Genomic DNA, 27,539 nt, shown 5'->3' with positions numbered 1-27,539 from the left:
TGAGGACGACCTAGAGAGATTAAGGGGAAGAGGAATTTCCAAAGGGATCAAAATATTTCACAGGAAAAGTTAAGAGTGTATGTCAACTGAAACTGGAAAATAACCAAAAACACTGGAGCAAGTCTAAAACGCAATGACTTAAGAAAATCAGAATCTGATATGCTATGGATTGACTTGAAGACAGCTGTATATTTGAGGCGTCCAAGGAATGCGTCAGAGCTAAATCAGTTCTGCTGGGAAGAATGGTCTAAAATTTAGGGCTTCAACAATAAGTTGATATAAAAATGAGTCGACTCCAAATGTGTCGATTAATCTGTAAAATTAAAAGCACCACACTACATAAAGTGCTGGGTGCAGAAATGCAGTGGAAGAGCTTCAATTGATACAGTTTACACTCAGCTTGGTCTGTGTAACTAAAAGTGCCCAAACACAACAGATTACATATTATTTACATACTAAATATCAGTACTTTCCACATTTAAAAACATCTGAACATTTAAAGGGCATTTAAATAGCACTTCCACCTGTTGTCTTATTTTCAAAGCAATGAAAGACATGAAAAAAATGTTGACTAATCCACTAATCAGAAAATAATTATCAGATTATTCCACTACCAAAATAATCATTAGTTTCAGCCTTACTAAAATTCTTCCTGGATGATATGCAGGTCTGACACAAAGCTACAGAAAGTGCCCAGTTAAAGTTATTGTTGTGAAGGGGGATCAACCAGCAATTGATTCCAAGGGTCCACTTACTTTTTCCACTACAACCAGTAGTGTTGAGTGCTGAGTGAGTGTGTTCAATAAAAACCTGCAAGATAATTTTATTGCCCTTGACTTGGACAAATATCACATCACAATTTATAAATTTACGCAAAAAAAAAGGAATTCCAAAGGGTTCACATACTTTTCCTTGCCACTGCATTTTAATATTGATGTTGTAAAGAAAAAGAGGAATCATAAAGAAAAAGTTAATAATAATTTGGTTGTTGTTTTACTACTAATATTGTCATGCTTTGTAGTGTCCTATAGGAAAAACAGGGTCATCTAATTAATTCAGAAAATATCAGTAATAGGTAAATCCACTGTATGCAAATGTACAAACAAGAGCATTGAGAACTAAAAATCAAACAAAGCATTAAAGAGAAAATAACAAACACACGGCAGATCCTCAGACGTACCATATAAGCAGGCTCGAAGTACCTAAATCTAAACTTTATACCTTTGTGTTTGTGTGTGTCTACGTGACAGTCCACGCACTCTCGTTAAAGAGAGTTACAAGAAGCTCAGTAGCAGCACACACTAGTCAGTGTGTCTTTGTGTGTCTCTGGTGACATGCCTGACTGAAACTCTATCTCTGTTTGGCAAAGATTCCTTTCGGTTTAAAGTGTCACGTTTTGGACATTCTTGGTTTAATTTGAGTGAGTCAGCTACTGAACACTGGCAGCACTGGCAGTTTTGGTCAAAACACAGAAAAACAGTAACATATTTGCTGGTTTGCAAACAAGGATTACTGGTGTTTTTAATGGGGTTTAGGGGTAGATGACAGGGTCTACTGACCACCAGGAGTGTTGGGAGGCTTTAAAGTCTCATAACAGCCTAAATAGAATTTAGCTTAACAGTGAATTAGACTTTCAGAAAGCCTCATTCACAATGCTCCATAAAAAAATCCATGTGGATTTTATGATATTTTCTATAATGGACACACAAACACACACACAGCTGTTTTACCAACATACTTAAATTAAGCATTTGAACTGTCTGGATATTGTATTCCTTTTTATCTTACATTTTAGTAATATGCATTCAATACTTTTTTAAGTTGTGTATTGCAGGGTCAACAGTGAATGACTCACATTATTTAAATGAACATGATTTCAATATACAGTTAGTCATCCAAGTGTGCTTTATTAGTTCAGAACAATGGTTGTAAAACACTGCTTCATTTTGTTCTACAGATATAAAGCCAAAATTATCTACCATACTGTCAATTTAACAACCAGAAAAATATATACCATAGAACTACCAATATAGTGCAATGTAATTTTTCTAATATTGTTCAGCATAGCCTAAAATACCAAATTAAAAGTTTTTTTTTTTGCCCTGGAGACCCAGCTTGCTAAGTAAGTGTAATGTTTCAAAAGTAAAGTACAGTTTATGTTCTTTATTTTGAAAAAATATATTCTTATATCTTCAGCTACTTCAGTCCACTTTAACTGCTGCACTGACAGAGCCAGACACTTTAGTGATTCAACTAAGTAGATTACAATTAGCTGTTTTACACTAGCATAAGGTTTTTTGCATAAGGAACTTTGTATAGAGTGTCTCTTAATGCAGCCAATAGCTTAACACCACATAATCAATAATAGTGTGACTAATTCAGCTACTCCATGTAATAAACAGAACAATCCTGCAGTCAAATGAGGCTGTAAATCCCTTCACTCTAAAGTGTAATCATGCCTTTATACGATATAGCTGAATAACATTTTTAAACTGATTTCTATGGGAAATCAAAAAATATGCCAGCATAAGTATAGAGAAAACCAACAGCTTTTAGAGGAAAAAATTAAATATTAGCTTTTTGTCATTTAAACATCATACTGCAACCATCCAGCAGAGGCACTGAAACTGTGGTGGCTTCATTTGAAAGATGCTGAGATGATTAGTACAGGAAATGCTAGGCTAAGGCTGTTAACAAATACTGAAATTACTATTATTCATGACCTATTTCTTTAATCTTGTTCTAGCAATGCGGTAAAACTACTACATATTCTGCTCCTCCACATTTCACTATATGTCAAATCTGAACATCTGTCCAGTACCAGTGTTTTCAAAACTGTTCTAAATCTGACAGGAACAATTTACATTACTTTCTTCTTTTTTCAGCCAGACTCCACAGGTCTACACTTATTATAATTCTGCACACCTCCATCAGTTTAATCTTTTAATTTAATCTCTGATCTTCAGGCTTATCTGGTGATTCTTTTAAAGAGGCAAAGTGTGTTTGTGAGTTCGTTTTAATGTGCCAGTGAAGGTCTCATTGCCTTCAGTACCTTGTTTCTGATGATGTAATGCCTGTCTGGAGTGTCTTCTTCTCATGTGACACTCAGCAGAGCTCATCAATAAAGGATGGTCAGAGTTTCCATGTGCCTTTCTTTTCAAGTCAGTCTCTGCAGTGCCCTGTCCAGAATGTTTATTTGGAGTCTTCTGGCTGGAGACTTTAAATCAACCTGAACTTTTTTAACCTATCAAGCGGTATTTATTATTATTTATAATAATAACAAATTAATTAAGCTGATAAAATATATTTAAAAAATCTTGTTACAAAACTCTTTTACAATACTTTGACATTTACCCAGACATAATTTTAAACGTGACACATATTTTGGTTTAGCATTTATAGAAGTAGGTCTAAGACAATCAGTGTTATGACATTAGTTATTTTTTATGAATTCACCAGTGGTACAAAGTGAGCAGAATATGTAAAACTACAGTATCATACACAAGTAAGTAAACCTTCATGTTTCTAAATATTTTAATATATTTTTTCATGGGACAACACTAAATATATATGAAATGTAAATTGATATAATGTAAAGTATAAATGTAAATTCGTGCCTCAAAATAATTTAACGCACAGCTATCAATGTCTAAACCTCTAGAAATAAATGTGAGTACACCCCTCACTGAAAATGGCCAAATTGTGCCCAAAGTGTCAATATTTTGTGTGGCCACCAATATTTTTCAGCACTGCCCTAACTCTCTTGGGCATGAAGTTCACTAGAGCTTCACAGGTTGCTACTGGAATCATATTACACCACCCCATAATGACACCACAGAGCTGTTGGGTAGTAAAGACCCTGCACTCCGTCACCTTCCGCTTGAGGACGCCCCACAGGTGCTCAGTTAGGCCTAGAGCTGAAGACGTACTTGGCCAGTCCATCATCTTTACCTTGATTTCTCTTCGACAAGGCAGTTGTCAGTCTGAAGGTGTACGGGATCAAACTTTGTTTCAGAAAGTCACAGAATATGTGGGAATTCAACTTCCCACTGCCGGCAGCTCTCATGCAGACCATGATGCTACCACCTCCATGCTTGACTGTAGGCAAGGGGCAGTTTTTTCGGTACTCCTCACAAGGATGCCGGCACACATGCTAGTTACCATTTGAGCCAAACAAGTTTATTTTGGTCTCGTCAGACCGCAGGACATTGTTTAGGTAATCAGTGCTCTTTGACTGCTTGTCTTCCGAAAAGCATTTGTTGGCCTCCTTGTGTATCAGTTTGAGAAGAGGCTCCCTTTTCAGATAATAGCCATGCAGACCAGGCTGATGCAGAGTGTGGCATTTGTTCTGAGAACTGAGCATGCTGAACTCCCACTTCTTTGAGCTCTGCAGCAATGGTGGCAGCACTTATACTTCTATTTTTTTAAAGCCAAGATAAAAAAAAAAAAAATAATATATATATATATATATATATATATATATATATATATATATATATATATATATATATACATATACATATGTGGGCTAAACACATGGATTTTTTGGCGAGGCCAGTTCCAAGTGAAATCTGTAAAGGAAAACCTCTATTTAAAAAGTTTCAAAGTTATTCATAGCTTTTGTATTCATGTTTAAGTGTACTGTGCAAAATTGGACAAAAATGCAGTGCAGTGAGAAAGTGTTCATCCCCACTGTGTTGTCACACTTTATTTATGTTAGATAGTTATAATTTTTTTTACAAATTATAAAATTGAAGATTGACAATTACTGATGAATCTAAACAGCAACTAAATAGTACCTTTTCTGCAATGTCAATAGACTAGAGGAGGGAAGAAATCTATTGAAACACAAAAAGGCTTGCAAAGCATTTGCTGATGCTCTAAGGCTTTTTCAAAACCACAGTGAGGTTCATTTTCTCCAAATGGACAAACAGAGGCAGTCTTGCCAGAATGGGCTGTCTGACCTTTTTTCAAAGCCAACATCTGAATATTATGCTGAATACATGGACTCAACTTCCTGGCGAGGCCAGTGGGCAGTTCCAGGTGAAATCTGTAATGGAAAACCGCTTTTTGACCATGACCACTATGCACCAGTTTCAATCTTCTAATAACCTAGCCCATCTTCGTGGAGAACAACAATTCTGTTTCTCACATCCTCAGAGAGTTCTTTGCCATGAGGTGCCATGTTAAATATGCAGTGGCCAGTATGAGAGAATTGTACCCAAAACACCAAATTTAACAGCTATGCTCCCCATTCACACCTGGAACTTTATAATACATTACACCAGGAAGAGATAGTGACTTGATAGTGGTTTGATTTAACTTATTTAATCTAGCATATAAAGATATAAATAAAATATTTATTTGCAGAAATGTGTTACTTTACTGTACATCCTGCTGATGTGTTTAAATTATTTTGCTAAGTTGAACTGTCTAACCAGTGGAGCTTATTCTTATAAAGCAAGTCTGTCTGAAACATGAGAAAAAACAAGTTTGTAATTACTGGCACACAGTTATGCTAGCCAAAAGAAAATCCAAAAAATGAACTGCAGTGAATCGTAAAGCCTTAAGGTGTGTAATGAATCTGTCAGCCAACAGGTGTGTAGTGAGAATAGCTGAAGTGGATTTTAGACTTGTGAGAGTTGGAGAGTAAGAGAAAATAAAGTGACAATTCACCTCTCTAAAGTGTTTTTTCAGTTTTTTTCCATTTTTTCAAATACAACGTCCATTCAGTCTAAGGGAGCAGTCTGGGTCAGCATTCTTGGAAGAGAGAGAGAGAGGGAAACAGAGAGAGTGCACTTTAGCTTTCCTAGATTAGAGGTTTTCTCCCAAGGGCTCCTTCATCTCCAGTGAAGCAGCAGTGGAGTCTTAATGCACCGGCAGTTCCGATGTGTGCTTTAAGACCCTTTTTTAAAATGACTCCAACCTCAATTTTCTTCAGCCCATTTTTCATCAGACATATTTATTCAGACTCGGACCTTTCCGAAACACTGTCCGGATGGAACAAAGGTGGGGGAAAAAAATGCCTCTCAGAATTACGGTCTGGATTTAGGCGACTAATTTTAGGCCCGACACGTCATCGCTCTTAGGTGAGAAATGCATTTCGGGGGAGAACAAAAAGCATGGTGGATGTGAGCAATATTTCAGGCTTCATACCAAAGCAGCAGGGGTTATCTGCCTCCAACAGACCAAGCAAAGGGAGAGCGGGAAAAGAAAGACTGTTCTTTCAACCCTCTGACGTACAAAGGAGGTGGAGGTCTGGGTGTTTCTGATCCATCGGCTTTGAAGGCACAGTTTGGAAAAGTCAACCATGACGAAGGCCTCTCCTTTCCCATGGCTGCACATTCTCACAAGATGTTCCCTCTGACCGATGGAGGAAGTGGCGTCCAGTCATTACCTGTCACAAGCATTAACCTCTGAATCAAATGACACAGGTGATGTGCTACTGTTTCACTGACTGACCCAGTGCAGGCATTCTAGCATCCAGTGGGTCAAGATGTGTGTAGAATGTGTCGTGTGTGTGTGTGTGTGTGTGTGTGTGTGTGTGTGTGTGTGTGTGTGTTTATGAGTGTCCATTATTCTGGCATTACTCAGAGAGTGTAGATGGGGTCGACACCAGAAGAGAGTAAACAAATCCGCTCAGTTGGGCAATTAAAAAGGCACTTCAGGATGAGAGAGAGGCAGAAAGGATGAAGAAAAGTTCCAAAGTTATTCATATCTTTTGTATTTTATATTCATATTTAAATGTACTCTGCAAAATTGGACACAAATGCAGTGCAGTGAGAAAGTGTTCACCCCTGCTGTGGTGAGTTGTCACACTTTATTTATTTCAAATATTTAAACAAATTGTAAAATTTATAATTGACTCTATACAACCACTGATGCATCTAAACACCAACTAAATAGCACATTTCCTGCAATGTGAAGTAGGCTAGAGGTGAGAGGAAATCTAGTGATCATATTGGCTATAAAAAGTTATTCTTCAATGCTTTAAGGCTCTTTCAAAACCACAGTGAGGTCCATTTTCTCCAAATGGGGAAACAGAGGCAATCTTGCCAGAATGGGCTGTCTGACCTATCAAAATTTCTCACAGAGTAAAGTGACAACTTACCCAGGAAGCCACAAAAACTGAGATGAACATCTAAGAGCTGCATGCCTTGCTTGCCTCAGATAAGGTCAGAATTCCTGATTTCTCCTTTAGAAAGGGAAAATGCCATCAATGGAGGAGTTGAAGTGCAAAAACTGTTGCTAATCAAGACAAACATGAAGGATTATCTGACAGATTTACCAAGAAATACCATAATAAGAATAATGTTCTATATTGAGTAAAATTAACTTTTCTAAATAATGCTCTATGGTCTGATTGTTTGGGTATGCTTTGCATCATTGTGATTTAAACAATGTGAAAGAATAATTCCCATTTATATTATTACAGTTTTAAGTGTGGTATAATGTTGTTTAAGCAGAGGTTAAATTTATCATTTAGTATTTTAATGTGCTCACTGGAATAGGTTTTACACAAGATAATAAGACCATTTTCTATGACAAGTAGGGGTGGGTGATATGGCTCTAAAATAATATCACGATATTTCAGGGTATTTTTGCGATAACGATATACTTGGCGATATAGGAAAACTAAAATAATCAATTAATTTCAGGAATATAGTATAACAGAATAATCATAATGTGACAAAATAAATAATATAGCATAAAATAATATAATGCAGCAAAAAATATTGCAGAATATTTAGTGCATGCATATAAACTGCAAACTAAAACAATTATACATTAAATACACCTAAAGCTTCACAGTAAATAATAGACTACATTTAAGACAGAACAGCCCTATTATCACGATATGGATTTTTAATATCATGATATTCCTGTGTCACGATATATTGTATACGATATAATATTGCCCACCCCTAATGACAAGTATGCAAAAATAGAGGATATCAGGAGGGGACAAATACCTTTTCAAACTTACTCTTAATATTTCACCCAGTGCAAGTAATATTATGAGCCACATTTCAGAAGTCCCTAACAGGTTAGTCTACAATGTATCAAACATTGCCAGGTACCTAACTGACCACAGTAAATCAGTGCTTGATTAGTTGCTGTTTATATGTAACAAAGTTCTACACAGTCTTTTCTTTTAAATTAAGTAATTGTTTCGCAATTTAGATAAAAAGTAAAACCTTAAAGCATTACTGCTTGTTTACCCACCATATTAAAATAACATCCAACCTGCTTTAAAAACAGCCTAGTCTAACATAGATGGTCTGCAGCAAAGCCATCAAATGTTGTGCTGGCATCACTGCTGTGCTGCTCGACCAATATGATCATGTTAGCTAACGGTTTAGTAGGCGAAGGAGGCTCCTAAAAAATCTATGAATTTCTATGTGTTACTAGGTAGAACAATGTAGCGATGTATAGGTGAGCTGTTAGCTGTGCACTGTGCAGCTTGATTAGGGTGAGTCTTTGCTGTCATAACAGTAAAATAACACCTTGTGCAGTTCATAGCATGCAAAAGGCATGTACTAATTCTCTTAATTAATCATGGCTGTGTTTTGGGCGTAACATGCTTTAAACCGATCAGTGTTTCACTTGCTATTCCCTTTAAGAGCCAGATAAGCTCTGACATTGGTGCATTGCTATTTCAGGGGCTCAGCTACCTGGACATGTTCAACGCTTCTCAGCAGAGGAAACTCAACTGCTCATTCATGATCGTTTATTCTATTTACTGTTGGTGTAAATGTTTGCATTCCAATGGGCACACACTATGGGTTTATGCACTACTGCATGTCCATTTCCAAGATAGCAATGAACGTCTGACGTCTGCCTAGGTTGTTTTCTGTCAGTGGCACACTTGTGTTTTCCATTGCCAAGATAGCTATACACCAGAAATTTACCTGAACTCACCTCACTTGCAGACCATTGATTTTGCTATTTAAATCATGGAGGTGCAAGGCATGAAAATAGAATGTTGACAGGCTGTAAGATAGCAATGAGCATTGCGACGCACCTTACACAGAGTGCAAGATAGCGACCCTAATTGAGCTGTGTTTGAATGATCCTGCTGCTGTTTCCTAAAGTCATATCATGAACTTGAGGTGATGCCGGTGGCGGCTAATGCTGGCTAGCTCTGTCAGACTCAAGCTGTAACCAGGTACCCTACAAACTGAAAAATCTGAAATTCTGGAAATGCCACTTAGACATACAAATAGGAAGTAGTCAACTTGGCTTGAAAAATCCAGCTTAGCTTTGTCTAGATTAGTTTCAGGCAGACTCAACATTATCACCAAAGCCAGAGCATAATGTTAGTCAATTAAGTCGACTTCTCTGCTTCTCATAATAACAGCCAAGAGCAGTTCTGAACCTGTTTCAGTTTTGAAGTCGGAAAGCAATATAGTGTAGCAAACTCTTTCTCCTTCAAAGCAGAGATGGTCATTTGTCTCGTGTGATCTCTGCTGCTTTGTTGTTAGCATAACACTTTTGTTTCTCTGAACAGAATTGTAGGGCACTGTGTTGTGTTGCAGGCCTTAGAGACTTACTCACAGCGATCCAGATATTTGCATGCAACCCTGCAGTTTGTCTCATTTATTTACTTTGTTGTTATCCTATCTCTTATAACAGTTTTACATTCTGCAGTAGTGCTGGGCGGTATACAGGTTCATTTGGTATACAGCGGGGGGAACTAGAACCCGGTATGCATTTCTCTCATACCGCCATACCACTAGAGGCAAAAACACGCAGAAAACACAAAGAAAACACCTAATGCCTTCCTGCCTGGAGAGAAATCAAAACACCTCTTGCTTCTGTTTCTACTGTATGAGCGTTTTTATCCCAGTAAAATAGAGCAGTAAATATAGTCATTTTAAATATATTAATAATGTAGCTTGAAGGATGATAGGATGATTATTTTTTGACTGGAGAAAAAAGAGAATTGTGGCTGAATTTTAATACTGTAATGACTCTAATGGCTTCAGGAATAACATATAGTAAATTTATATTAAACTTGGGTCTTACTTGTGCAATAGAGCTTTTGAGAAATATTTCTTAACTTAACTTAAACATTGAGTATTTTAGGTCCATTTATAGTGTTTATGGAACTATTAAAAATATTTTTTAATATTTTGTAAAGGAAGTTGTGTTAAAGTTATTGGCGTATCTCTTTTTAAGGTTTATTGCTTAAATCTCTGTCTGATTTCTTTATATATTGTGTAATTATGTGGGACAAAGTAAACCCAATATTAATCAAAGCCTTAATTTAAAGCCTTGGTGTTTTATATTATATGTACTCCTAACAGTACAGTAACTTACAAACCTATATGAAAGCTCAGCCATGCAAAAAAATAAATAAGTAAAAAAAAATTATAAAATACTCCGATGTACCTTGAAACCGTCAAAATCTTAAAAAAAAAACTGATGCATTTTTGGCCATACTGCCCAGCACTATTCTGCAGACATGTAAGTCATTTACAATACAGACTAAAAAACAGCAAATTCATAAACAGTAACAGTACTTTATGTTTACTTTTAGAGGCTGGCTTCTTTTCTTATATTTTACTGTAGTTTTCGCACTATAAGATACACCTAAAAATCTTTAAATTTTCACATACATCGCCACTGTGTGCCTTATAGTCCGGTGCGCCTTATGTATGAGTCTACCAGTCAGGTTGTAAGGAGCAGTAAAGCCACTCAGCTGAAGTACAGCATTATAAAGGAAATTCAGTGAAGTTTCTCCAGCACTGAGGCTGGAGCAGTATTAGCATTAGCCACTAACCGCAGCGCCAGCTCTTTTGCCATTTAGAAGCATGTATATTGGACTGTAGTTGTGTGTTTACTGAGTTAAAACAAGCTATGTGGGAAGAACCGCTAGCTGATAGCATCCTGGCTTACCGGGACACTCAGGGTTCCTTAGTGTAGTACTGTCGGGCGGCATTTACTAGCGCTAAGCATTTCTGCTGACTGCGGCTAGCACGGCTGCTAACCGCTGCTGCTAACCTTGCTAAACTATTGGAAATCTACGCTTACTGTAAATAAACAGTTTTCAGGAAAGAAATCTTTGTAGACTAACATCCAGCACTCATTAGACAGTTTTGTTTCTTTTGTTTCTTTCTCCAGCTTCCCCATTAGAAGGGGAACATGGCAAAACCCTCAATACTGTTGTTGCTTAAAATGCGCCTTATAATCAGGTGCGCCTTGTATGTAAAAATAGACCAGAAAATACGTTCATTCATTGATGGTGTGATACAATGCAATATGATGCACCTTATAGTCTGTAAAATACGGTAAGTTAGTAATAAATATCAGTGTAATTATGAGAAATTCACAGTGTTTTGTTTTATTTTGTGCCGCCTCAAGGAGACTTCACTTTGTATGTGTATGTGTGTAAACCAATTTCATAATTAATTAAAACAACAAAGTAGCTATTTAATAGGAAGTCACTGGGGAAGACTGTGCTTCTAGGAACATAAGAATTATTCGCGTCCCCAAATGTCCGCTTGTCTTTGATTAGTCTTCTAAAACAAAGGCCTGTATTTAGGTTATTAATTAGCTTATTTCCTAGTGAGACTACCTCTCTTGCAGCGAGTGAAGGAAAGAGGAAGTCATTAGACATGGCACCAATTCAATAACCAGTATCAGTGCTGTGCCACTACTTGCTGGAATTGTTAGACTGGTTTTCAGAAAGAAGAAAAACAAGCTGATATTATTCTGTAACAATTATAGCCTACGAATTATAATTATATAATTATATCTAACACAATATGATATAACGCAAAGTAAGTCACATGATACTACAATCTGATCCAAATGATTCTCTTCCAGTGTCCATTTCCAGGTTTTGGCCAATATTTACTACTGACTTAATCAATACCAGTGCTCTCTAAGTGCACTCATGTTTCATTGTAGCAAAGCACAGAAACCGATGCATAGGGGAGAGAGTAATAGAAAAGCTATGTAAACATTGCAACAAGCAGACAGTAATTCCACTATTCTGTTCTATAAAGTATTGTCACCGGGGAAAGGACGCACACCAAATGACAATTTTTTTTTTTTATTTTTTTTTTTTATTCCGATAGATTTTTATTTAAAACAACAAAAATAAAATGAATACACTGCAAAACCCTAGCTTAGAACACAGTACAGTATTTGGTAGTGGCACTCGATTTACTCAGCTTTACTCAACAAGATTTGAGCATTTCATCAAGAGAACTTGGATAAACAGCTTCTCTTGTTTCATTAGGATGGCTCTGGATGGATCCTAAAATGGAGCACCACCATTCACTGCAGCTTGAGCCTCCTTCTCTACCATGCTCTTAGCTCCTCCCTTTCCTCTCTCAGGGTGACAACACTTCTGATTGTGTTTCTTAAAGTTACAGACACACATTTTAAAGGTGTATTCTCAATTCACCACCTGGCTACAGTATTATGAACACATGTTTATTGTTCTTATAATGCTGAAAAGTTTTGTTGTATTGTAAAATGCTGCGACCAATAGCAAAAAAAAAAAAAAAAACTCTTGTTGCAAAGTTCTATTATTTTATCTAGATTAAGGTACATCACAAAAACACAACAACAAACACCTTTACCTTAATGTTAACATAAATCATGTGAATCATGACACTATAATTTTTGTTCTCTCTCCCAAAAATACAAATACAAGCAATTTAATTTAGAATGAATCATGATTAGTACAAACCCTTGTTGTAATTATTGTATATGTTGTATTATTTTATGTTTAGCAGTTGACGCCACTTGTTAATATTATTATTCATGAGGCTCCGAGTGGTCCAGCAGGGTAAGCACCGCCACTATGATCGGGAGATCGCTGGTTCGAATCCTGTTCATGTAGCTTGCCATCAGCTGCTGGAGCCCTGAGAGCACAATTGTCTTTGCTCTCTCTGGGTGGGTAGATGGGGTTCTCTCCCCACATCACTCCAAAAAGTGTGATGTCGATCAGCACAAGGCGTCTGTGAGCTGATGTATCGGAACTGAGATGCTGTGCTTTTCCCCGAGTGCGCTGTGATGCTCCTCAGCAATGCAGTAGTTCAAAAAGAGTGTGACTTCATGTGTGTTAAAGAGAAATGTGCTAGTCTTCACCCTCCTGCTGTTGGGGCATCATGAGTCCTAAAGAGTGGGTTGGGTAATTGGGTATGTAAATTGGGGAGAAAATGGGGAAAAAAATAATTTGAAAATTGAAAATAATACTATTATTTATTTCAGTCAGTTCCTCAAATGTTGAGCGCACCTAAACTAACTGTTGCATACTGAGTAAAAGTTAAATAACAGCTATGAGAACCATCTGAGATATTCCTGAGTTATAACAGTGATAAAAGAGACAAAATTGTTTTTAAGCAGGTTTTAATATCAGTATTGAACAGAAAATGTGGCATTGTTCCTGCTGCAAAGACTCATCATGCATTGATTAGTGAGAGGATATAACCTCTTCTTGATTACTTGGACTGCTCTTGGATTACTTCGCTTCTTCCTATCCTCTTTCTTTCTCTCATCTTGCCTACATTCGCTCCTCACTGTCTCTGTCTTCCTCTGGCCTCCTTTGCACACACATGCACACACAATGTGCCTCAGGGGATAGATAAACACATTCTGTAGTGTGGCCTTGGGAGAAGAAACAGGCAGTGTGTTTTCCAGCATGTGTACCGCACTCTCCAGGCTTTGGCAGAAGTGGCGCTTTGTTTGGGTCCAGGGACGCACTCATAGTGAAGGCTCTGGCAGCCCAGGGTTCATTTTTCATTGGCAGTGTTCACTGGCCTGCAGTACACGTCCATACAGTAATCATCGACTGGGACAACGGCTTTGACATTTGACTCTAGTGCATATCATTTACTTGTCTTGTCGGGCATCCTTGCAGAAACTGGATATAGCATACCGTCAGTAGTGCTCAGTACACTTTTTCTTCAGGCCCTGATCCATGCAGTGAAAATACAGTTGTATGAAGCAGGTGTGCAGATTTAGTCTGACAAGTTGGGGGACATCATCATTAGACAGTACATACAGCTATAATACAGCTACGCAGCTCCAAGCACGGTTAACTATTGGGGCTGCGAAAGACAGTGCCCTCCATTATATCTGGGACAAATTACACTGTTTTATTGATATGTCCCTATCTCTGCTCCACAATTTAGATTTCAGTGTCACCCTGTTGAAATTACAGTGTGTTTTATTACAGACAGTCCCCCTAATTCCATAGCAATTAAATAATACATTAAAGCAGTCATGTTTTGGATCGCTTGCGTGCAAAGTCTCTCATTGCATTCTACTATTGTAATTTTACCATGGTGAACACACACACACACGCTAATGCCAAAAACCTAAAGTAAGTAGGGTGTGCACTTCAATCATGTCTAAATGGTTTGACTTGTAAATTTAAACTGATGCACGGGTGCATATCAAAGAAAAATGTATCTTTGCCCCAAACGTGAAAAGGACTTTGGGCCCTCTCATAAAAGACACATGGGCGATGCTCATTGCTATCTTACACCCCATCAACAATCAGTTTTCACGCCTTGCACATGCATTTTTAAAATAGCGTGGAAGTTTAGGAGTATATTAACGCTGATGGGCGTTGTGGTCTGGAAGTGATGTGTGTTCAGGTACATTTCTGGCTTGTTTTTTTCTTGGCGGCAGGAAACACAGATGCACCACTGACCAAATTAAACCCCGACAAAAGTCAACAATCAGCCGCTATGACTGGATCACCATCACCGTGCGCAATGCTCACCCCAAACACTATACCACACACCATCACTTCTTTACCACAGCAAAAAACACCTCACCCAGAGCCTTCAGCAATCAACTATAAAATAAAATATACTTTAAAATATATATTTTTTTGACATTTAGAAGGATTTATGTTTATCTTCAGTACACTTCAGACTTAATAATTATAGCTTAATATAGCAGATATAGACATTCTGCTGTTGAAAATTTGACAAATGCTCATTCTCAATTATTCACTATCACTTTGTTATTATTCTCTCTCACTTTGTTATTATTAAACTGAAATTTACTTTTGTATTTTTTATATTTAAAAAAAAATAAGCACATTGTCACTACACTCTTGCGTCTCATGCTGCCTGTGAATTAGTCAAAACTTAAAAATATTTGAAAGACACAGATCTATGAAGCTATATGTTAGCATTTGTTTCTTATCACTAGGTCACACTTATTCAAATATAAAATATACTAATTAATTAATTAATTAATTAATTAATGTCTTGTCCAGCACTCTAAAATGCCAGACGCATGGCATGGTGGAGCGCACGACCTTGCTTTGGTCTAAGAAAAAAACAAAAAAAAAACTAATATAAAACTCAGTTCAGATAAATAAACTTAACTTAATATTAAGTTTAATCAAATTCTAAAGTTAATCAAATATTTAAATTTTTTTAAGGTTTTGGTGTGCTGTTTTCATAATTTGAAAGTGAAACTAATGTCAGTTAGTGTTGCAAACCCAGCTTTTACATTAACAATAAACAAAATAAAGGGAATGACTCCTGGTACACTGATTGGTTTATTTAATGTTACGCCCAAAACAGCCATGAATAATTAAGAGAATTAGTACACGCCTTTTGCACATTTCGAGCTGCGCAAGGCATATTTTTTGCGCTCTCACTAAACCAAAGACACAGGACACGCTCTTAAATTATAAACCATTGCTCTATAGGTCACTAAAATAGGGTCCTGTGTGTTTTAATCATATGCAGATGATTCATTTAAGATTGAAGGAAGTTAATATAAAAGCAAGAGTCATGTGGTAACGTGTTCAATATATTAATTATCTATTTTGTTTGGTCTTATGTTGCTCTTTGTAACATCATATTTTGCATTTATAAGGTCATACACTGGCATTTCCACCCACTGAACTTGGCACACGGTAATTCTAGTTAAGCTGAGGCAGGTTGCCTGTTTTTGCTGGTCTGTACACTGGTTGCATATTTTTGTAGATTCTGTCATTTCTCATAATACTATGAGTAGAAAATAGAGAAGGCAATAAAATTAGCCGCATGCCTTTTTGGAATTATGTGCCCCGTAATATTTCACTTTTCCTTTCTTTCTTAGAACCTGCACAGCAGAAGCTGAAACTGCCCCAAAATGTGTTTCCAAACTTTGTGTTTCCATAATGTTTAAAAAAAAAAATATATATATATATATATATATATATATAGTATATACATCCCCACTAAATGTATATTTTAACATAATCTCTCTAGACAATACAACAAATAATGATAGAGCCTTATAAATATTTTAATGATCTTGTACAAATCACCTTTTAGGACTATATAAAATGGAACGATACCCCATGGTTTCAGATAAATCCACTCTTGTTTAGATTCTTAAAAATGCTCAAAAAATAGACATTTTGGAACATTTGGCCTGGAAAAGGGAGATGTACAAAAAGTAAACTGAGATACTGGCTCATTACTTTGTCTTGTCACCTGTAGCATTCTGTTACAGTAAAGCTTGTGTAACACACTAATGTATGTATTACATACCACACGCCAGAGCCTCAAGAGCCAAGGAGGGGGAAGGGGCCAAGAAATCCCAGAATGGAGCAAAGAGACTGGGAACCCTGGGAATAGCTGCTGCTGCTCCAGTCATTTATTCATTTGATCCTCATACAAGTGTCAGAGAGGACTTGTGTATGTGGTAAAATGCCTTATGCATCTATTAGTCTCTCCACACACAGAAAAGTGAAGAAAGAAAAACTACCAGAACAAAAACGTATAAATAAATTGAGTGTGACCTAATTTTTTGGTTAATCCAAAACAGTGTTTTATTAAACCAAAGGTGTCTTTAGTAGCTCAGCGTTGATGAATACTTTAATCTTAATAGTCTGACCAGTAGACATTGGCCCAAAGTATGTACCACAGAATGTTGAAATAACCAATAGCTAACTTACCAACATTACCAACATTAGAGGATCTGTCGGTTTTCTGTCATAAACAGGCAAATTTATCCCACACTAATGTTAGGGAGTATGACCAGAAATTCTCTTCATGTATAAAATACAGAAGAAGAATTATACTAATGTATAGCATTTATTTGCAAAAAAATGAGAAATGGCTGAAATAAAAAAAGATGCAGAGCTTTCAGACCACAAATAATGCGAAGAAATCAAGTTCATATTTATAAAGGTTTAAGAGTTCAGAAATCAATATTTGGTGGAATAACCCTGGTTTTTAATCACAGTTTTCATGCATCTTGGCATGTTCTCCTCCACCAGTCTTACACACTGCTTTTAGATAACTTTATGCCTGCACTCCTGGTGCAAAAAATCAAGCAGTTCAGTTTGGTTTGATGGCTTGTGATCATCCATCTTCCTTTTGATTATATTCCAGAAGTTTTCAATTTGGTAAAATTAAAGAAACTCATCCTTTTAGGTATTCTCTTATATTTTTCCAGAGCTGTATTGTTTTAAGGAAGTATATGCCAATGTGAAAATAATTTGGATTGATTACTAAAATATAACTAAAGATGCTCATACCCTGTTAGAAAACGAACATCCATGCAAGAGATTTGTTATGAAGGTAAAACACAAAACGCAATATGAAACTCTATAGTCAATATTAAATATTCTGTTTACAAACATGATTGTAAACGTGATTGTCTGTATATCAGTAATAGTCCTCTCGTTTTCACATTTAAATTTCTTGGTTATGGATTATACCTTTGGTTCTCAAAACATTTGACCCTATTTTGATGCCATATGTTCATACCCTGTTAGAGAACGAACATTCATGGTTTCTCTTCTAAAGGTCAGAAATAGTACTTGTTGCTTTGGTGCGCAGCATTTTAAAAATCAGTGAAATACATTTTGGATGAATGAGCAGATGTAACACCCAGCTTCTAAGAACACACTGGATCCTGAAGCACCAAAGAGGGGGTTGGGGCAAATTCGACAACATGGTGGACATTTTTGGCTTCATTTATTTAGAAGGGAAGGGAATGCAATCATGTTATTCACATATACAGTCATTGGAACTCACATACACTTATCATATCACACTGTATTGCATATTTGTATTTTTTTAAATAGTCTTTTTTTAAACAAATAATTGAATACTGCGCAGATAAATATCTGGACATTAGGGGTGCACAAGCTAAAAATGACACAAAAGAGAGACTTATTTAGCTCTGAATTATGTCCGGGGCTTTGTTTCCTCTTTCATAGTCACAAAAGAGATTGTAATTACTCACATGGAGATGGAGGGAAAAAATAAAATACTTTGCTTTCTTTATCAGTCTTTGTGTTTCCAAGGTAACAGCGTGGCACAGGCCTTGTGCGCGTAGGATAGCCTGGTGTGCTCTTTGTTTGTGTTTTCTCTTTTTAGCATATAAAAGCAGAGGGTTCGGTTTCCATCTGAGACACGCAGCAGATGTTCAGTTTATCCTTTGGTACATTGAGTACCAACAAACTAAGAATGAACACTGCCGGATCAGGCACTACCAAATTTGTCCTTCTGGAATTATGATTCCAGATAATGATAAGCCTGATGTCTCCAAACTGCCTTTTTTATAAGATAAACAGAAACGGTTGGCTGTGTGTGAACTGCGTGTCTAAATTTTCTCACTCATTAAACTTTTAAGCAAAAACAAATTAGCTTACTTACTGCACTCACTGTCACTGTGTAATTATCTTTACTGTAAAGTTATTTATAACAGTAAAGAAAAGTACAGATGCCTGCTGTTTTTTAGGCATACACTATAATGCTGTATGCACATGCAGAGTATACATGCTCTACAGAGAAAAAAAGTACAGTTGTAGGAAAAGTAAGTGAACAGTTTGGAATACATTGATTTCTGCAATGATTGAAAATGCAATGTAATGTAATCTTTCTTTTTAGAAAAAAAACCCAGATAAAATCATTCTACATAAAAAAAATACAAAATTAAAACACAAATAGTACCATTTTCTTATTTAACATATTGAATACATTTTAACAGTGTATCCTAGAAGTGAACCCTTGATCCTTGAAGATCCTGTGAACTCCCCTTAAGCAGTAGGCGACCCAACAAACTAAGACTTTTTAGTTCTAAACACAAATTTCTAAATCACAATATCCATTTTAATGCTTTAGCGATTCATTTAGTGTTTGATTCATTTAGATGTGTCTTTGTCTCTGATTGCACTTTTTTTTTTTTTAATTTTTACTATTTTCTCCCCAATTTACACGGCCAATTATCCAACCCACTCATTAGGACTCCCCCTATCACTAGTGATGCCCCAACACACCAGGATGGTGAAGACTAGCAGAAGACTAGCACATGACTAGCACAAGACCGATACATGTGAAGCCAGCCACCGCTTCTTTTCGAGCTGCTGCTTTACCGAGCAGCCAGCCAGCCAGCTTCGGTACATCAGCTCACAGACATCCTGTGCTGCAGACATCACCATAGGAGTGATGTGGGGAGAGAGCGCCATCTACCCACCTGGAGGGAGCAGGGCCAATTTTGCTCCCTCTAACGCTGGCAGCTTGATTGCAAAGCTGCATGAGCTGGGGTTCGAACCTGCGACCTCCTGCTCATAGTGGCAGCGCTTTAGACCGCTGGACCACTCGGTGTCCCTGATTGCACCTTTTAATAGAAATAATGCAGAATTCCAGGTCAGTCCAAACGATTTATTTACACTTATCCTTTAACAATAAATATGGTTAATTTTGGCAAAATAATACAAAACAGTATTTTTAAGCTTCACATTTTTATAATTGCAGATATTTTAAGTAATAGTGAGTGTTTAAGTATTAGGATTACCTGTTCATACATTGTTTTGTATACATTGTTAAAAAAAGAAGTAACTGTCTTTGCTGTCCATGGATAAAGTAAAGGTTTGATAACATTCAATGACAAAAGCAACTGTGAGGTCTGAATGTTTTGTAATAGTTCACCCCCTTTAAAGTTACTGACCTAATTGGACAGAGGTCCAGGCAGTTGGTGCTCTTATTCTGGCAGTGAAATTGAGATAACATACACTCACCTGCCACTTTTTTAGGTACACCTGTCCAACTGCTCATTAATGCAAATGTCGAATGAGCCAATCACATGGCAGCAACTCAAGAATGCATCACAATGGGGGAGAAAGGTGACTTTGAACGTGGCGTGGTTGTTGGTGCCAGATGGGCTGGTCTGAGTATTTCAGAAACTGCTGATCTACTAGGATTTTTAGACACAACCATCTCTAGGGTTTACAGAGAATGATCTGAAAAAGAGAAAACATCCAGTGAGAGTCAGTTCTGTAAGCACAAATGCCTTGTTGATGCCAGAGGTCAGAGGAGAATGGCCAGACTGGTTTGAGCTGATAGAACAAAAACAGTAACTCAAATAAGCACTCGTTACAACCAAAGTCTGCAGAAGAGCATCTCTGAACATCAGCACAACACGTTAAAACCTTGAGGCGGATGAGCGACAGCAGCAGAAGATCACAACGGGTGCCCCTCCTGTCAGATAAGAACATGAAACTGAGGCTACAATACACACAGGCTCCCAAATTTGGACAATAGAAGACTGGAAAAATGTTACCTGGTCTGACGAGTCTCGATTTTTGCTGCGACATTTGAATAGTAGGGTCAGAACAACAGTTCAGGCTGGTGGTGGTGGTTCAATGGTGTGGGAGATATTTTCCTGGCACACTTTTGGCCTATTAGTACCAATCAAGGTGTACCTAATAAAATGACCGGTGAGTGTATATATTAGTCGTAATAATAATACTTTTGTATTTTGTATGTATCCTTAAGGCACTATTTTTGCCATTTTTAGGTAAGCCGCCAACTTGTGCAAAGTGCAACTTGATATAAAGTGTGTTGCTTGAAATCCAAGGCATGTGCCACTTGCCATTACCTCTAAGAGCCAGGTGTGCTCTGACTGGCGGATTGTTATTTTAGGGGTGCAGCTACCTGGGCATGTCCAACGCTTGCTGCACTCTGCCAAGATAGCAACGAACGTCTTAGTGTTAACATCAGTTAACCTGAAATTTACCTAAAAATACCTCACTTCCAGACCTCTACGCCCTTTGGCATAAATATATTCACGAGCTCTGTTGCTCCTCTTAGTGCTAAATTGATCATAAATAAAGTTCACTTTTTCTGCATAGAAGAGATTTATAGCTTAGTTGTAAAACATGTATTCTGCAAAAAACTAACAATGTGTTAGTAAGTAAAAGCAACCAGCGTAAGATCACCTAAAGTGCGTATCCACTCTCAGTATTAGGGTTCTGTACCCCCACTTGATTTGTACATTCCCAGTGTTAGCAGTAGGAGCATCAGCTTTTGGATGGCTGCCACCCACAAGAGGAAAAAATCTCAGCTATTTCATCATCATTACAGAGGCAGCAAACTGTATCTCCAATGTCTCATAGACACAGTAATCATTGACAGAGAGGCAAAAGTGTACTTTATTGGTCTAAAGTGTTTATTGTTGAACAAATCACTTATAGTAGCGTATTTGTGATTTTTTTTATAGTTCACTTGCTTTTTAAAGTTTTATAATTAATGTATCTTAAAGAAACTATTTATTTTTTAGATAAAAAGGACAAAAAGCAAAAAATGGATTTCCAGAATTTTATTTAATAAACCAAACTGTCTTTGTATTAATGTTTAATTGTATAAGAACACACAACCTACTATTACTTAAAAAAAATGTGTTTCCTTGAAGAATTAACCCTACAGTTTTTTTATTATCATTATTTAATGTAAATATACACTGATTCTCAAACACTTCCACTCATCGCCAGAGTCAGAAAAGAGGTTGGCAAAGGCTTTAAATTATTATTTAAAATGTGTGGATTGATTTTCTTTTTCTCTGATTGCAGGTTAACTGCCAACGCATTTAAGTTAGGAAAAAAACACCCTAAACACAAGTGAGATATAGATTTACTTAGCTGCCACATCAAGATAAAATTTAAGGTGGAAGGGAAAACAGGCTAACTTGAGATATAACATGAGATATTATTTACTAAAAAATAAGACTTGTTTAACTACTCTAGCAGACTCTAGGAAGAACTTAGTACAAACTAACTGTGAATTTCCGTCACTCATGGCTTTCTTAACTGCCACGACTGTCTTTGGTTGGCTTACTGCCCGACATTAGGTACTTAAGTCCATAATAATGTTGATTATTAAATTAGTTGCCAGCTATTTTATTAATCTGTAAGTTGTTTCAGTCCTAAGGTTTCTCTGAACAACTTGGCGTTTACTATATCAGTTGTGTTTATATTATATATTGCACTTTTTTATAGTGGTACCTGGTAAAATCAGTGTTTTCTTTAGAAAAACTACAGTTCTTACATCACTTACTGTGTGCTACATTTCAGTTGCCCCCAAAAAAACCTTCAACATTTTCAGGAAATGGAAATAAAGCTAAAAGGTTGCTTACAGAGTCCACCATGCCTTAAAGGGTTAAGATGGTTTTCGGAAAGTTTATTATTTTAGAAATGAAGCGTGCACAGTCCTAATTGATACATTTCATGGCTTGTTTCCTTTATTATCCTCGTAGCTCCAGTGCTAAACTAAACAAGCAAACATGACTTTTTACCAAACCATAACTTTAATTCAAACTTAATAACTTAATAAACCATTTTCTTACTGTTGGTTTGAATGTTATCTGAGGTAAGTGATGTGTGGGCTTGGTGAGCCAGTGGTGTGTGTGGGAGTGTTCGACACTAGCAGTAAAGTAAGATGTAGTGTGTTCATGTTTATCACTCCCAGTAAGCGTTTTTTGGGAGACCTAATGGGATTGATGAGGGGGCGGGGCTTGGCATGGTCATGTGTTTTGATGGACATTAGACATTGAGCAAAGGGCTTGTTAGCCTGGCTGTAAACCATATACAGACACTTGGATACTCTTATGTACTCAGAGGGAGAAGAGATGGTTTGGAGTAGTAGATAAAGTTGCTTGCAAAAGTATTTATACCCCTTAAACTTTTCATATTTTGTCACATTACAACCACAAACATAAATATATTTAATTGGAATTTAATGTGAAAGACCAACACAAAGTCGTATACAGTTGTGAAGTAGAAATAAAGTTACAAATAAAAAACTGATTCAATACTTTGCGGAACCAATTACAGCTTACAGTCTTTAAGGGTATGTCTCTACCAGTTTTGCACCTCTAGTGACTAAACGTTTTGCACATTCTTCTTTGCAAAACAGCTAAAGCTCATTCTGATTAGATGGAGAACGTTTGTGAACAGCATTTTTCAGATCTTGCAACAAGTTCTCGACTGGGTTTCGGACTGGGCCATTCTAACAAATGAATATGTTTTGTTATAAACCATTCCATTGTAGCCCTGGCTTTATGATTAGGGTTGTTGTCCTGCTGGAAGGTGAACCTCTGCCCCAGTCTCAAGTCTTTCACAGACTTCAACAGATTTTCTTCCAAGATTGCCCTGTATTTAGCTCCATCCATCATTCCATCAACTCTAACCAACTTCCCTGTCCCTGCTGAAGAGAAGCAGCCCCAGAGCATGATGCTGCCACCACCATGTTTCACAGTGGGGATAGTGTGTTTAGAGTGATGTGCAGTGTTAATTCTCTGCCACATAGCGTTTTGCATTTTGGCCTAAAAGGACTTCTACATGTCAGCTGTCTCCCCAACATGGCTTCTGGCAAACTGCAAACAGGACATTTTATGGTTTTATTTTAATAATGGCTTTCTTCTTGCCACTCTTCCATAAAGGCCACATTTGTGCAGTCCACATTGTGCAATGCATTCCCCCACCTGAGCTGTGGATCTCTGCATTTCATCCAGAAAAATCCAAAAAATGTTTTGAATCAAGCATACTTTTCTTTCCACTTTACAATTTCTACTACTTTGTGTTGGTCTTTCACATTAAATTCCAATGAAACATGGAAAAAAAAATATATGGAAAAGTCCAAGGGATATGAATACTTTTGCAAGCCCCTGTATGTATAGACAGAAAAAATAGAAGTAAGAAAAGAATAGTGTGCACTCTTTCTGAATCATATGGAGCCTACAGCGTGCATTATGCTTTACAGATGTCTCATACTGAATCCATCATTGTCTTCCAGGAGCATGGTGAAGAAGATCTCCTCAAGATGTTTCCCATCAAACACAGTAAGCACATGTGCTTTACATGTATCTGAAGACATCTGTTGTGAGGTCCTAATGGGCCTCAGCATGGGCATATTAGAAGGGGTTCACCTTTACTGGTGGTGCAAGCCCTCTTACTGTCTTTTGTATATGTTTCAGCAGTGCCACCTGTTTTCCTTTTGTGGATGTATTCGCAGTTATATTTTATATATAACAAATCAGCTGTAGTAGAATTGAGATACTGATCAATATGATTTTTTTTTCTATATACAGACAGATTTTTTAGGCTAAGAATCCTGATGATGTTAATCAGAGTAATTGTATATGTTAATTTTGTGCTCCAATAATGGCAGACTTTAATATGATTTATATTATTGCTGGACTAGGTCCAGTCAGAATATTACTACCAACTCCCTGTTTCTACACTCACCCTCCATTTTAACAGCTTAACTGATCAAATAGGAGCACTTTGTAGTTCTATAAGTACAGACTGTAGCCCTTCTGTTTCTCTGCATATTTTATTATCCTACTTTTACCCAGTTCTTCAATGCAGTGACATTGACATGGTTGTGGTGTGTTAGTGTGTGCTGTGCTGTGCTGTGCTGTGCTGGTATGAATGGATCAGACACAGCAGTGCAGACTTATACCTAACTGCTCCACCTGAGTCAGAAGTTCATCTGTTGCTGCACAGTTTGTGTTGGTCATTCTTTATTCCTTTATCGGTGGTCACAGGATGTTGCCTACAGGAAGCTGCTCACAGGACACTGCTATCTGGACATTTATGATTAGAGAACATTTTCCAGTCCAGCAGTGACACTGAGGTGTTTATGCTGCTCTATAGTGGTCTTGTTGGGTCCTGGCCATTAAAGAACATGGTGAATAATGAATAAGTATGCAGAGAATTATACAGTAGAACTACTTAGTGCTCCTATATGCTTAGTGGGGCTGAACAATGGAAAATGAGTGTACAAATAAGAAGCGCTCTGACATTGGCAGATTGCTATTTTAATGGTGCAGCACGTCTGTGCATCTCAGCAGAGGAAATTGATCTGCGCTTACACGCAGTAAAGTTGCATGAGCAGGTCATTTACGGGAACAGCAATGTTATTTTATATTCTATTATGTTTGTTGTTGGTGTAAATATTAGGTTTGTGCACTGCTGCATGTCCTTGTGTGTGTATGTGTGTGTGTTGCCAAGATAGCAATGAATGGTAAACATCTATCCACAATCTATTCAGTCAGTGGACTACCTGTGTTTTCTGTTGCTAAGACAACAGTACATCATAAATTTACCTGAACACACCTAAATTTCAGGCCACCACACCTACAGGCCTAGATATGGTCATACAATGTGACTCGCTTTTCACATACAGTAATATAAGATAGGGCCCCTAATGTAGCATTGTCAAGAGGCTTTAAGCCCTGGAGCAGTGAAACTGTGTTTTCTGGACTGATGGAACTCAAAACAAATGCTAACACCTTTAAGTACATGTTTACCAACCAAGTTTATTTGATATGATTTGGTATTAGCCAACTAAAAAACTGATAGAAAGAAAATCTAAATGAATGTGCTGATGATCACACAGGTGGCTTGTATGCATTGTGATTATAGAACATATCATAAATATAATACGACTTTATCTTCTCGGGTAAAAATATACAGACCACCAAAAATGATGATTTTTTTTTATTGCTTGAATTTTTGCACCAGGAGTGTCCTAAAGTTATTCAAAAGCAGTGTGTAAGACTGGTGGAGGAGAACATGCCAAGATGCATAAAAAACTGTGAATAATCGCAGGTTCGAACCCCCGCTCATGCAGCTTTGCCATCAGCTGCCGGTGCTTAGAGGGAGCAAAATTGGCTCTGCTCCCTCTGGGGTGGGTAGATGGCACTCTCTCCCCATCACACTTAAGGTGGCGCTGGGCGGCACGAGGCGTCTGTGAGCTGATGATCGGAACCTTGCCGCTGTGCTTTCCTCCGAGCGCGCTAGCTGCTCAGGCAATGATTCATCCGCAGCAGCTCGAAAAAAGGGGTGATTGACTTCACACGTGTCAGAGGAGGCGTGTGCTCATCCGCATCCTCCAAGGGTCACGGGCATCAAATAGGGAAAGAAAGAATATGGGGAAAAATCAGAAATAAAATTATAAAAAAAATTAAAAACCAGGGTTATTCAACCATATATTGATTTCTGAACTCTTAAGTCTTTATGAATATGAACTTGTTTTCTTTGTATTATCAGAGGTATGAAAGTTCCGCATCTTTTGTGCTATTTTTATTTGGAATTTGGGAGAAATGCTGTCTGTAGTTCATAGAATAAAACAACAATGTTCATTTTACTTAAACGTGTACCTTTAAATAGCAAAATCTGAGAAACTGATTAAGAAACTGAAGTAGCCCTTAATGCATCCATACTCTCAGACCCTTGGCCGTCATTTTTTAGACTTATTTTGTTCAAGATGTTCTAATGTAAAAGCACCAGTGATTTATACATACTCAAAAGGGAACATCCTGAACATCCCTGGGCAATTGTTGCTGAATTACTCTGGAACATGTCACATTGCCCCTTGTGTAACTAGCTTGGCTTTGATCTTGTGTTTCAGAGAGTTCACTTGCCCATTGCATTGAGTTTTTGTCAAATTTGATAAGCTACTTGCTGACAGCAAGTCATTACCTGAACTCAGACTGTTGTGTTTGTTTTCTTTAACAGCTTGCAGAATGAGGAGCGTAAACAGAAAAAAGCAAACCATGTGCAGTCACTGACTCGAGGCACTCTTCCCTCTCTCCTACACCCACATTTTCTTCATGAGGACAGAGAGATGACCATGCGTGGCCACTGGTCCTTCAACACCTTGGCCATCATCTTTCTACTGCTGTCGACTGCAGGTGAGTTGAGGACCAAATTCACAGAACTATAACGAAACCCAGAGTCTCACACCCCCTGATCCCCCTGTGTGTTTTTCAAGCAAAAGTCAATCCAAATGAGCAGAGAGAAGTTTAAAAGTCGATATGGCACACTCCTACTAACAAAAGTGCTGTAGTTTTAAGAAGAATACATATTTACTTGTGTTCTTACACATTCAGTGCTTGTACAAATGCATGAGTTTTAAATGGGTGCAGTGGACGGGGAAGCCCCTTTCTGGAAATTGTTAGGTGAATGAGAGTGCTTTCTAATAGTAGGTGCTCAGAGGTGTGTGAAAGAAGGAGAGAGGTGACAGTCAAGCGGAATAAGCTCAGCTGACAGCTGTTGAAAAGGAAACACAGCAAGAGATGATGAGAGAGAGAGAGAGAGAGAGAGAGAGAGGGCACTTTCAAGATATGGTATTAAAGAGCCACTGTTATATGAAGAAAAAAAATATATATATATACAGTGAGTCCAAGAAGTATTTGATCCCTTGCTGATTTTCTTCGTTGGCCCACTAATAAAGACATGATCATTCTATACTTTTAATGGTAGATGT

At 37.4% G+C, this 27,539-nt stretch overlaps 2 protein-coding genes across 3 annotated transcripts in view; one reads left to right on the top strand and one right to left on the bottom strand.

Moving 5' to 3' along the window:
* Window positions 1–27,539, top strand: part of shisal1a (shisa like 1a) — a 76,079-nt gene that overhangs the window by 7,872 nt on the left and 40,668 nt on the right. For both annotated transcript variants that reach the window (XM_049474226.1, XM_049474225.1), the window contains exons 2-3: window positions 24,060–24,105; window positions 26,789–26,964. In XM_049474226.1, the coding sequence (XP_049330183.1) occupies window positions 26,898–26,964 (67 nt within the window). In that variant the 5' untranslated portion in view covers window positions 24,060–24,105; window positions 26,789–26,897. The remainder of the gene's footprint in view (window positions 1–24,059; window positions 24,106–26,788; window positions 26,965–27,539) is intronic.
* si:dkey-14d8.1 (zinc finger protein 502) overlaps window positions 23,743–27,539 on the bottom strand; it is a 127,323-nt gene continuing 123,526 nt past the window's right edge. The window contains exon 8 of the transcript XR_007437738.1: window positions 23,743–23,753. The gene's annotated coding sequence lies outside the window, so the exon portion shown is untranslated. The remainder of the gene's footprint in view (window positions 23,754–27,539) is intronic.

The sequence above is a fragment of the Astyanax mexicanus genome, chromosome 2, assembly GCF_023375975.1.
Source record: "Astyanax mexicanus isolate ESR-SI-001 chromosome 2, AstMex3_surface, whole genome shotgun sequence".
Classification (NCBI taxonomy): Eukaryota; Metazoa; Chordata; class Actinopteri; order Characiformes; family Acestrorhamphidae; genus Astyanax; species Astyanax mexicanus.
The sequence above is the reverse complement of the archived record's forward strand: the minus strand, read 5'-3'. Positions and strand labels throughout refer to the sequence as shown.